The sequence below is a fragment of the Poromitra crassiceps genome, assembly GCF_964638095.1.
Source record: "Poromitra crassiceps genome assembly, chromosome: 2".
NCBI lineage: Eukaryota > Metazoa > Chordata > Actinopteri > Beryciformes > Melamphaidae > Poromitra > Poromitra crassiceps.
The window spans coordinates 74250422-74263703 of record NC_139624.1 but is presented as its reverse complement, the minus strand read 5'-3'; the positions used below and the strand labels follow the sequence as shown (position 1 = coordinate 74263703).

Sequence of the window (13282 nt, the reverse complement as noted above, 5' to 3'; positions counted from 1 at the left end):
CCCTTTGATATTTATGACTCACGCTTTTGTTTCCCACAAGCTGCAGCACTGCATACAAATTAAAATAACCGCAACAATTTAGTGAGTCAGGATGGTGGTATAGCCTACAATACTGATGAAGAGCTCACAGATAAACGTTAACAGTAATATGAACCTAAACGAACGTTACTCAATAACGTTCTCATTTGATTAGTGTTGATGAAATATGAAAGCACTAATTTGCGGTGGGCAACATGTCCTGTTTTCACTCCACTTACTTAAACAACCGTAAATAAACACCGTTTCCACCGTGCTTTTCACTGATTGGTCACAGATACTGTACACGTCATTGTCTGCGACACTATTTTGGTTAGTATGGACTTTAGGGTCTACTAGTTAAGATGTACCTTACGTCTCCGTGGTGCAACCAAACAAAGACACAACTTTAGTGTCAAACTAACTAGTTTGAACGTAGCAGTTAGTGTGGACTTTACACCCTAACTTAAGACAGAACTTACGTCCAGCTGGAATATTTTTTTTTTTTTTTTTTTTTTTTAATTAACCAAAAAACTTCGAATATATTCGAACGAATTTCGGGCAATTCAAGTTCGTTCGAATTTTATTTTGGGAAAAAGTGACAGCCCTACTGTAGACTCAACCTATCTGTTATTCTGGCCCTGTAGAGGGCAGAGTGTGAGATGCAAAAGTAAGCTACAGGTTATCTGAATATAAAGGTCTGTCTATGAAAGTACAATAACTATATGTAACTTAAATGAAAATGTATATGAATATATTAGAGCCTTCAGCGTGGCTGCCCCCACCCTTTGGAACTCTCTCCCAGCCGAAATCCGCAACGCCGCATCACTGGCTACCTTCAAAACTCTACTCAAAACTCACCTGTTCAACACAGCCTTCCAAAACTAGTCTCTTCTGTTCTTTGTTGTTCTTTGTTGTCATCTATGTGTGTCCATCATCTTTTTGTGCTCTGTGAAACGGCCTTGGGTTCCCTGAAAGGCGCTATATAAATCCAAGCTATTATTATTATTATTATTATTAACTAGTGATTGTCCAAATAAAGGCTGTGATTCAAATCTTCCCTATCAATGACCGAATATGGCCGATAAATTGACGCTTTAATTATGCCCAAATACTTGATGCTTGACTAAAATTCTTGAATGAATGAATTAATCTGACAGTTTTATTTGAAAGAAAAAAAACATAAATAGAAAATATGGTATGTTTTGCAGACTGTAAAGTTGAAGTAGTAGTGAATGTGTAAATTTTGAAAAGCATTGTATACGCCTGCATCTGCCAGTGTGGGCCATCACGATAAGAGTAGACATCCTAATAATGTGTGCATATATCGGTATCGGCAAAATGTTGTCCAAAAGAGTTGAAAATATCGGCATCGGATATCAGCAAAATAAAATAAAATAAAATAAAAAAATTATATATATAGGCTATATATATATATATATATATATATATATATATATATATATATATATATATATATATAATATATATATATATATATATCGTGCAGCCCTAGAGAGATCAAAGGAGAGAAAAGCCTGTGGATAGCGTGCGTGAGGAGGAGGAGCCCCGGTGAGCAGCTCAGCCTGGCGTTTCAGCGGTAGCAGCCAGTCGACCACCCAGAGACACAGATGAGGCCAAGGTGGCAGGAGGCCGCCACAGATTAGCCAGGCGCTAACACTTAAGCCCTAAAAAAATAGTCTGCCTTGCCCTCTGGGGCTGCGAGCAACTCCATAAACAAACTTTAACTACGACATCCAAAACCACTTCACTGCGGCGCTGCCCCCCCTCCCCCCAGCACCCCCCCCCCCCCCTTCCCCCAGCCTGTCTTCCCTCTAATATGACTTGATGACATAAACAAGTTGTCAATTAGCGGCCTGTTTGTACAAACGTTGACAGCATTTAATTCACCAGGGGCGTGGCTCACTGAGACGATGTGGTGCACCAACTACAGGCAAGAGGAAAAAGCCATGGGTAAGTGCGCTTGTGAGTGAGTGAGTGTGTGTGTGTGTGTGTGTGTGTGTGTGTGTGCGTGCGTGCGTGTGCGTGTGTTTGTGTGTGTGTGTGTGTGTTCGGGAGAATGATAATCTCACTTGGTGCCTCTGTGTGTGTTTGTATGCCATTAACACGCCTGACGTTTTGATCTGCCGATAGTCGAGGAGGATGGGGCCACAAACAAACCGATTAACATAGCAGCGCTCTTTTAACTGAGATGGAGAGAGACAGTCAGAAAATTAGAAAGAAAGAAAGAAAGAGAGAAAGAAAGAAAGAAAGAAAGATCTAATGAACAATAGGCACAGAGAAAGAAAGATCTATACAACAGGCACAGAAGAGCTCGAGGCGAGAAAGGCCAATAGTTGGAGCGAGATAAGACAGAGACTTTGATCCAGAGGCTGAGATAGCTGGAGACGCACCATCTGTCTGTGTGTCTGTTCCACTCTGCACTCACCATCGGTGGAGCAGCCGGTGGAGCCGTCGCTGGAGCAGTACCGCATCTCGATCCTCTGCCGGCCCACCTCCAGCAGGCTGGGCTCGGGGATGCGAGCCTTGCACGTGTAGCGGAAGCGCTGCTCGTAGTGGCCGCCGTTGTCGGAGATGTTGACTGGCGTCCAGGGGGTCCAGGGTGTGGTCTTCTTCAGGTCGGGGCAGGGCAGCGTGTTGCACGACTGGTACTCCTGCAGCCACACACACACACACATGCAAAACAAATCAGCCGAAATCGCTTTCATGGTAAAGCACGTTTTGCGATGTGGTGATTTTGGACTGTGTCGAGCGTAGGCAGAATGACATCATAGTGATTTTGGACTGTGTCGAGCGTAGGCAGAATGACATCATAGTGATTTTGGACTGTGTCGAGCGTAGGCAGAATGACATCATAGTGATTTTGGACTGTGTCGAGCGTGGGCAGAATGACATCATAGTGATTTTGGACTGTGTCGAGCGTAGGCAGGATGAGATCATAGCAAATCGTTAATTAAAACGGTAATCAAGGGTGACAAACTCAAGAGAGACGTGCCTGCTGTATTTCCAAACGCTTAGTAACAAACAAGAGGATGGCTATTACAATTGTAAGCAGTGACTAATATGGCATTAAAAAGTTTATTTTATGGGGAAATACACACTCTTATATACACAATGCATGAGTCTTGATTCCAGTCGTGTCTGGTTGGTGTTCACTGATGCGCCGCCCCGCCCCCATTTGCCTGGCCTGACACTCTGCCTGACATTCTGCTGGCACGCATTGAATAAGGATACATCCCCATTAGACCTCTTGCTGAACATGGCGAGAGGCAAACAAGCCAAGCTGAAAAGGTCATTGATCAAGTTTAATTTATAACCAAGGGGGAAGGAGGGATGCAGAGAGGATGGGGAGGAGGGAGGGAGGGAGGGAGGGGGGAGGCGCCAGAGGGGAGAGGGAGCGAGGCCGGGGACATGACGTGGCACCACCGATGATGAGAGGGGAGAAAGAGGCGGTGGAGTGGGGGGAGGACGGCCTTGATAAAGAGAAGGGGAGGGGTAGAAAATAAAAATAAATAAATGCAACGGTGACACACAAGCCCTCTCTTCACAGTCCAAATGAAAACCAGCCACGGGAGGCTTTAGAATAACCGTAAGTATATATTTTGCCTGCGCTTCCCCTCGGCCGAGACTTCTATTCTAAAACATAATAGGTTGGTAATAGGCAGTGGGCTAAATAAATAAGGAGGCGGAGATAGAGATACGTGTGGAGTAAATGACACCTTAGCTCAACAGAAAGGGGAAGGCGAGATGGCCGCCATTCTCCTCCTCACCACTTGTTTATTTATGCGGAATGGGGCCTTGAGCGACTGCCAGACCTTGACAAAATAAGATAAGAGTCTCCTTTTGCACATCCATCAGCCTGTCAGATGGGACAGGCAGGCAGGCCGGCCCAGGAGAGGCACACTGCACTCCAACATTATACGCCAGTCTATTCCTCACAATCTGCCTTCCCTCTTTCCTCCTCTCCCTCGCTCTCACACCCTATCTACCTAGACATTTTATTTCTCTCACACTGTTTTTCCCCCCGTTTTTCTCTCTCTCGCTCTCTCTCTCCCCATCTCCCCCTCCTTTCTATCTCGCTCTATCGCTCGTGCTCCCTCCCTCTCTCTTCCCCAGGGTACCAAGGTTAAAAACACAGGGAGGATTCAGATTCCGTTACTTGCCCGTGATGAATGAGGGTGTCAGCCCTCCGCTGCGCTTCCTGCCTCTCTCCATCGAGCTCAGTAATCATCTCCGGACATTAATATTTAACATCATCAAGCAGCAGGGAGCGGCCCCGGCTCCGATCCCTGATTATCAGCCAGCAACACTTGGCGACAAACGTCCACCTCGTGAGTCTCGCCACCTACGGCGCACCCAAACTAAGAGGCGCAGGAGGTGTTTGTTGTTGTGAGCTGTTGATGGGCGGCCAAACACATTGAATATTTAATGAGGCTTGTCTGCTAAACGTTTCTCCCAGAGGATCAGCGCTGAGGCCGAGGGGCTAAGGAGGTAATGACTGGGTTTAAAGCTAAACCTCATGCCAGGTCTCCAATGGCATCCGCCTCAACTAAGACTACAGGACAGCCCAAGCAGCTCACAGCAAGGTGGCTGCTGTATTCTTAATATTCTTCTTAATATTCTTCTTAATATTCTTAATGACGCTGCATTGACTGAATGGACATCTGAGCTTGTGTAGCCAGGGTTTGAGAAATACCGAGGTCATTTTAGCGCGGCGTGGGGGTTCCAGGGGGGAGCTGTGCCCCCGCCCCAGTTAGAAAATTTTGACGATTTTAAAGTAAAATGCTTCAATCTGGTGCACTTTGAGAGCAAAATGAAGAGGCTAGATCTATAAAGAACTACAGACATCATATTAGATTAATATCCTCTTTACTGTGCTGTTGCTTTACAATGATACAAAAAATAAATGTCTCCCCACATAATATATATTCTGCATACAGGTCACATACAGTATGGCAGAATACTGCTCAATTAAATACAATGGCCCATCTACACAAACATCCCTTACAGGGGAGTTACTTACCCATTCACTTCAATAGAACTGTCCCCAAAGTCTAACCCAGGGATGTCAGAGATACGGCCCGCGGGCCGGATCCGGCCCGCGGGCAGGTTTCATCCGGCCCGCGAGATGTTTTGGAATATTAACACATTCACTGCCAGCCGTTTTTTTTTTACTGTAGGTAGGTTCTGCCAGAGGGTTTTTTTGAGGATTCTGGCTCATCTTTCAAGACCCGAGGATTCTTTTCTGCTAAGATTTTGTGAACACACAATATCTCAAAAGAACTAATAGAATGTGTGCTTTCTCTGTCTAAAAGAGTTAGTTTGTAGAGTTAGTAGTTATGTAAGCATTAGCAGTTGAATACAGCATGGTTTCAGCGTCAGAAAAATTATTCTGAGATAAACGGCTTTTTGTGAAATTCGATAGAACAGTCACTTTAACCATTCATTTTTGGCATCAGTAAGACGTCAGACATCTAAACAATAGTTTTGAACAGTAATTTCCTCCATAACAGCAGGAAACACCCCTCTACTTCAAACTCCTCCCTCCGTGTGTGTCTTCTTGGCTGCAGCGGCCGTGTCACAAGCTCGTTGCTGTTGCTGCGGTAACCTTGCGTCACCAGTTTCATTGCTTTGCTGCTGCTGTGCCTGTCTGCGCGGCCGTTCTTTGAGGAAGTCTGGATGGACTCGCTCGTTACTTGGAGTTTTGGTTGAGAGCTTTGATGAAGCTTTTGCGATTCTGGTCATATTTATGCTGCATGTTTCAAAGTGTGTTCCACCCGTAATCTATTATGCAAATTTGCAATCCCGCACCGCCAGCAATCAGCGCGAAAACGAAAGCGTTTTCGCCAATCCATTTTCATGAGAATGGCTTGATCACACTGCTTTTTGCTTGCCTTCCTCTAGTCAGGAGAGCACTGTCGCCACTTAGTGGGTCGGTGGAATGGGTTGTACACGTTCGGTAGCTCCAATAATTTTATAGGAGACGTGGGGGGCATTGATCCACGTAGCACCGTCAAGCACCGTTTTGACGTCTCAACTCGTCATTGGCAGTGAACCGTTGGAATTTTTTTGACGAGTCAACTCGCCATTGGCAGTGAACGTGTTAAAAAAAAAAAAAAAAAAAAAAAAGGGGTTTTATTATTATTATTATTAAATTCGCACCCCATTATCATGAACTACGTGTGCCTAATAAGCAAGCTAAGAGTTCATTCATAAGTTAATTAACCTGCACTACAGGGAAGTATGTCAGTAGGTCATCAGGTGTAAACAAAGCTGCCATGATGCCACGCTGGAATTGAATCGCGCATTCAGCTACCTACCAAAAAACAAAAGAATCAACAAGATCAGGCGCGGACTGCATAATCGGGCACGTCGGGCAAATGCCCGGTGGCCTGGCCTGGCCTGCAAAAAAAAAAAAAAAAAAAAAATTGTGCCCGCAGTCAGGCCACTCACTGAACAGCAGGCCAGGCGCCGCCTACTGGTTTACTAGTGGTTTTATTACTTTATTCAGGGTTAAAGTGGGTGCATCTCATTGTAAAATTGGACTTGGCCCAAATTGGGCTTCAAACGGCCCAAATTGGGCTTCAAACGGCCCAAATCTGGCTTTAAACGACCCAAATCTGGCTTCAAACGGCCCAAATTGAGCTTTAAACGGCCCAAATTTTTCGGACGCCAGCACGCGCGTCGGCCCGTATCGGCCTGGCCTGCTTGGTATCTAATGCCCGGCCTGAATTATGATCCCAGTCCGCCCCTGAACAAGATGCTGTCGTAAAAGAGAAAGGTTGACACGGAATGCAGGCAGTTTCAAGAGAAATGGAAAGAGCAGTATTTCTTTTGTGAAGTAAATGGGTAAATGAGTCGAATTGATTTTAGTAAAAAAAAAATCCGGCCCCCATGAGGTCTCAGTTGAACAAACCTAATATGAGTCTGACACCCCTGGTCTAACCCCAATCTAGCCCCAAGGCAAAATGTGAACGTTTGGGGAGTTATGTCTCTTCCTTCTATATAGCACACAGAGAGGAAGCAAATGGTTGCATTTCTGATTAACTATGACTACGTTTACATGCACACAATATTCCGGTTTTTGCCCATATTTGGAAAATTACAATATTCCGACTAAATTAATGATCCACTAATATTCCCGTTTACATGCAGCCGTAGCTCGCCCTCCCCGACATGTGAGGGAGTGGGGGAGAGAGAGAGATGCAGGTAGGCAGAGTTTTTCTGTTGAGAATAAACAGAGCAGCGCTATTCTCACCAGGATCACTTGGTCCATTTCAGCAGCTTGCTGCTGGTAAGTTTGGCGGTGCGATTATTTGCACATCCAAGTCTTTCATAAAAAGTAGGCTACTAGCCTACGTTATTACCTCGGTGGGTCGCAAGCACTTTGGACTTCCGTGGGCAACCAAACAATGTTTCTCATCTCCTCCCGATCAGAAATGTGGGCTTTTCGGCTAGGATCTATGATGACATCGACCCTACTTGTGACAGATGTCACTCGGCCCCTGCCACATACATTCATATGTTTTGGTTATGCCCCTCTTTGCACAAGTACTGGACAGAAATCTTTAATACTATCTCAGAAAGTGTTGGAGTGACACTTGAGCCTACCGCTCTAACAGCTCTTTTCGGAGTCCCTCCCCCCACAGTATCATTATCAAAATACCAAGCAGGCTTTGTGGCCTATACAACGCTTTTAGCAAGGCGTCTAATTCTATTAAAATGGAAATCCGTTAGCCCACCTTCTCATTCCTTATGGATCAGAGATATTCTTTATTTTATTAAATTGGAAAGAATTCGGTGTACGATGAGAGGCTCGTCAACTAGATTTTTGAAAACATGGGGACTATTTTTTAGGGTGGTGAAGGGTTTGCAGTTTCCTGAGATCCCAAAGGACTGATTTCTGTTTCTCTGTGATGTGTTGGGCCTGATGATGTCTGTCTGTTGTGCTGTCTTCTCTTCTTTTCTCTTGTGTGGGTGGGCTGTGTAGATTATGGATATTTGATCATGTACTTGTGCACTGTGTTTCTGATGGGTGATCGGATCGGACTATGTCAATTATTGTTTTACTTTTGTTTTGTTTTTGTTTTTGTTAATAAGGAAAAGAAGTATCTCAGGGTGAGAATATTACTTGTGTACTGTTGCTGTTAGGGAGGGTATGGTATAGGTATTTGTTTTTCCTCTTCTTTTCCAGTGAACCTGTTTTCCTACGACCGTATACACATATCTTTACTTTTTTTTTTCTTTTCTTGTCTTTCCAGTCCTATAACAGGCAGTGAAATTTAAATACTGATGTGCTGTATCATTTATGCCCTGAAAACTTCAATAAACAGAAATGTGAAAAAAAGAAAAAGAAATGTGGGCTTTTCTGTTTGCCAGAGCTGACGGATTCTAATAATTATATTGCCTCTTCTAGCGCTTTCTAGCACACTTCAGTTGACCACAAACATGAAACATGCGTCACACACTGCGGTAAAAACCCTGATTGAGGCGCTGTATACATGATCAAAGAATAATACTGGAATAACCCAGATGTCTTAATCGGAAAATGCTAAATTTGGAAAAAACACAAATTCGGAAAATGCAACTGGAATATGCTGTTTACATGACCCTCATCAAATTCAGAATATTGTCATTTTCCGAATAATAGTGGAATATTGTGTGCATGTAAACGTAGTCTATGTCATATATCATGTTATTTATGAGGGCTTTAAAACATCAATGACAGATGAATAGATCTGGGGGCCGGGGCTATTTTTATTTATTAATTAATTAATTATTATTATTTATTTATTTTAATACCGAGGTCATGACCTCTGTGTTCTCAATGGTAGCCCTGTGGCTTGAGTGGACCGCTGGAGAGAGGGACTATTAGCGTCCATGCTTTGCTGTCACATCTGTTTTGCGCCATTTTACTAATTTATTCACTGTTTATTACTATTAAAACAAGTTGAAGGAGGGGGGACACTTCATTTGTCCTTTAATGCAAAAGGAGAAGCTGGTTTCAATGGCTCTGCATGGGAATAAAAAGCCTGGCATCCAAACAGTCGGCCTCTACTTTGGAATAGCCATTTTATAACACATTTTGAATAATGCATTAGAGAAACAGACCAGGGAATGTATCCATAACCCCAACACACACACACACGCGCGCACACACACACACACACACACACACATGCACACACACACACACACACACACACACACGTACACACACACACACACGCACGCACGCACACAAACACACACACACACACACACACACACACACACACACACATAATGAGGGAGCCAATGAAAATAACTCTCCATCCAAATGACGTTAACTGTGCCAGAACTGTGAAAAGGTCTTCTCATTATGCGGTAACCATTGTAAAAGGGTCCTGTCTGAACAAAAGAAGGATCCGCATCTGTATTAAACTGTGATTCACCCTTGAAACGAAGCGGTTGTGAAATCAGATCATTTAATTTTCCATCTCATTGTTTTCTGCAGCCACCGTGAGCTAATAAAACACAGATAGCAAAAAAAAACAAAGACGGCAACCGGAATCAACATGAGTCACTGGCCTGGACTCTGCAGCCTCCTCAGCCGCACGCTGACGTCTCTATTTTGGAGAAATTAAGCGAAAGTGAAAACGTGGCAGAAAGCAGCCGAATGTGACAAGTGGCATGTGGAACACAAAATTGGATTCAATTAGACCAGTGACTTCCACTCATCTCCACGCCCCCCGGTGGTGAGAGCCTTGATATGCTTTATGGACGGATGGAGCGCGGCGATTTTCTGCTGTGCAACACACAGGCGATCTTGAACAGGCAGCTGCCCACCAGCAGGCGACATGGTAATGTGTTCCCGGGCGGGCGACACGGTAATGTGTTTCCAGGCGGGCGACACGGTAATGTGTTTCTGGCTGGAGCTCAGGAGAACGGGGGGGGGGGGGGGGGGGGGGGGACCGCTGAGTGATAGCATCTTTACTGCTTCACTCACACACACACACACACACACACACACACACACACACACACACACGCGCGCGCTGGCAGGCTGGTCAGTGTGCCTACACCAGCACAGATGTGGTGGTTGCTGTGTCACTGTGATTTGGGTATCTCCTGTCTCATTGGCTCAGAGTCTTCTGCTTATTGTTCTAGGTCAGGGGTCGGGGGTCAGGGGTCTTCAACCTTTTTCAGCCCAAGGACCCCTTGGTTGATAGAGAAAGAGCAGGGAGCCCCTATGATAAAAAAAAAACAGTGTTGCATTTTAAGTGTGGCTTATAACATTTATAATCAAGTGCAGTCCAGGATATCAGGACTGACACTTCTTTTTACAAATAGATTACATTATAAAGGCAAGGAGGGAACAATGCGTTTTGGAAATTGCTTCATCAGATTCGCTTTATAAATCATTTTTGTCAGAAGTAGCTTATTATTGCCTATAGCCTAATGCTTGGAGTTTACTCAATATAATTTTTTGTGTAAAATACATTTTTAAAATGTACACTAAGTACCTTGACAAAAATTGGCAGACCCCCTGCAGTGCCTCTGCCGACCCCCGAGGGGTCACGGACCCCTGGTTGATCGACCACTGTTCTAGTAGGTATTAGTATAGGCTGATGGGAAAGAAAGATGGACAAAGAAAGAAACCAAGTGAGTGAGAGAGAGAGTGAGTGAGTGAGAGACAGAGTGAGTGAGTGAGAATGAGAGAGAGATTGAGTGAGAAACAGAGTAAGAGAGAGAGAGGGAGAGAGAGAGAGAGAGACAGAGTGAGAGAGAGAGAGAGAGAGAGAGAGAGGGAGGGAGAGAGAGTGAGTGAGTGAGAAAGAGAGAGGGAGAGAGAGAGAGAGAGAGAGAGAGAGTGAGTATGAGAGAGAGAGAGAGAGAGAGAGAGAGAGAGAGAGAGAGGTGTCTAACCTGTGGGAAGCGAGTAATCATGTCTCTACAGCCTCCAACCATCATTACACTCACTATACACGTTATTGGACTGGGAGAGCTGTGTGTGTGTGTGTGTGTGTGTGTGTGTGTGTGTGTGTGTGTGTGTGTGTGTGTGTGTGTGTGTGTGTGTGTGTGTGTGTGTGCATGCACGTACGTATGTGTGTTGGGTGTATATGAGTCTCCAGATGTGAGATGTGTGTGTGTGACAGAGTGACTAATCCTCTGTACTACCTCCACCTCCACGTGTTGTGGTGGTGTCACTGGAGTCAGCGGGCCTAATGCTCCTCAAGACTCCATGACAAATCAGTTCAATTAGCAGCGAGGGAGCGAGCACACTCTGTCAAACACAGGTGTCTCTCTCTCTCTCTCTCTCTCTCTCTCACTCTATCCTCCCCCCCCCCTCACACACACACTGACAGTGACTCCATAAGAGCCTGCTGTCAGCCAGAAACTGGTCTCTGTGCACGCACTCGTGCACACACACACACACACACACACACACACACACACACACACACACAAAATGACTTGCGATTGCACAGAAGACATGCAAAGTGCAAGTGTGCTCACTCATCGCTCTCCTTGCACTGTCCCTTGCACTGTCCCTGATGCACAGCTGAACTCCTAGCAGGTCACCAGAGCATCTTCACGTCTGCCTGGCCCTTCACTCTCTGTGCCGCCTGCAGGCACCTTGAGGCGATGGCAAAGGGATCTTCTCCACCTGAATATGTGCTGCTGCTCTGGGGGCTGTCTGTCTCGGGAGTTAGTCCTGTGCCTTTCAGCTCGTTCTCAACTGTTCTGTTCCAGCTTTCTTTGGGTCGCCCACGGTTTCTGTCCCCCCCGGGGGCATCCAGCAGCGTCGAGCTCTTCTCGGTAGCCAGTTGAGTGGCAGTGAAACACCTTAGTTGGACCTGAGTTGACACAACACTAAGTTGGCTCTGAGAGTGAAGTGTGGTGTTCGACAGGGAAGAATGCTCTTTTTTTGCTCCTTGAACGTGAGAGATATTTGACGCATAATGTAAGAAATGTGTGGAATGATTAGGTTCTTGAAGAGCAATCCTGTGCAGCAAGTCCTTATCCATCCAATGCAAGATATTATTTCAAGCTGTTATTTATTGCCCATTTATTGCTGTGTATAAGTCTAGTTTATATTATCCTCCAATCCTTGTGCAGAGCATGGCTTCCAGGTGCGCGACTTACTGTGTGCACTGATATGAAAACACCCAACTCTGGCACAATGAAATAGCAATCAAACAGAGACTTCGATCAAAGCAGATGAAGTCTTTATATGTACTGTGATGGATTATCTATCTCTGCCAATTTAAAAACTTTGGAGGTTATTTTTCAAACTGCAGAAGAATGAATGGCAGCGAATGGCTCCTTTGAGCTCAGATATCTCCAATTATGCTGACTGTGTGCAGACTTACCGGGAATAATGCAAAGGGGCACGTGAGATCAAAGACACAAACCTAAAAATAACACCAGTATTATCCTTTAAGTAGGCCTATCCTATACGCTTTTTACCTGAGCGTAAATATTAGATTAAGGGCCTTTTCACACTGGGGGCGTTTGCTTTCGTTCCGTGCCTGAGTACGATTGCCTATATAGAAACAATAGGATACAATAGGTGGCGATATGCCCCTAGTTGGCTTGCGATCCGCCAATAAATCCACCAATAAACAAAAAAGAAGAGTAGGCTAATGTTCATACGTTACATTTCAACATTTACCAAGTGGATTATTTGGAGACCAGTTTATTCTATGGTTTACTACAAGAGGTAAATACAAGTTTGTGTGTTGTTTGTTTTCTATACAGTGACAAACTATGGCATCGCCAAACCAATTCACATTGCACTGCATTGCATTTGCAAATGAGCTAGCTGATAGCTAGCGTCAGGTTCCCAGTCTAACAAACGTCCAAACTAAGCCACCTTTTCAAGTGGACCCGGTCACGGTTCGCTGTTCCGTGCCCGGGCACGGAACACAAAGTTCACTCTAATCAAATAAACCGGACCTGGGGTCAGCTGGGGCAGGGGTTCCCAACCTTTTTTGTGCCGCGGACCGGTAGATAGATGGAAAAAAAAAGTCGCGTACCGGTTGTCAATTTTTAATCAATATTTTTTTTAAATAAACATAGGCTATAATATTATAGGCTGTGTGGTAGTTGAAACATATAATATAATGTAGATGGGGACGTAACAGGACAGAGTGAAAGCTATGACCAAGTATATGCACTACATTCTCTCCTTGGGCTAACTTCTAGTCATTGAAATCCTAGAGAAATCACACAATTCACTCATTTTGCTGGGGAATCCCCT

General features: G+C 44.8%; 1 protein-coding gene across 1 annotated transcript in view; it reads right to left on the bottom strand.

Moving 5' to 3' along the window:
• The window catches only part of sema5a (sema domain, seven thrombospondin repeats (type 1 and type 1-like), transmembrane domain (TM) and short cytoplasmic domain, (semaphorin) 5A), a 244834-nt gene that overhangs the window by 48503 nt on the left and 183049 nt on the right, over positions 1-13282 (bottom strand). Inside the window, exon 16 of the mRNA XM_083655428.1 lies at positions 2465-2690. Coding sequence (XP_083511554.1) covers positions 2465-2690 — 226 coding nt within the window. The remainder of the gene's footprint in view (positions 1-2464; positions 2691-13282) is intronic.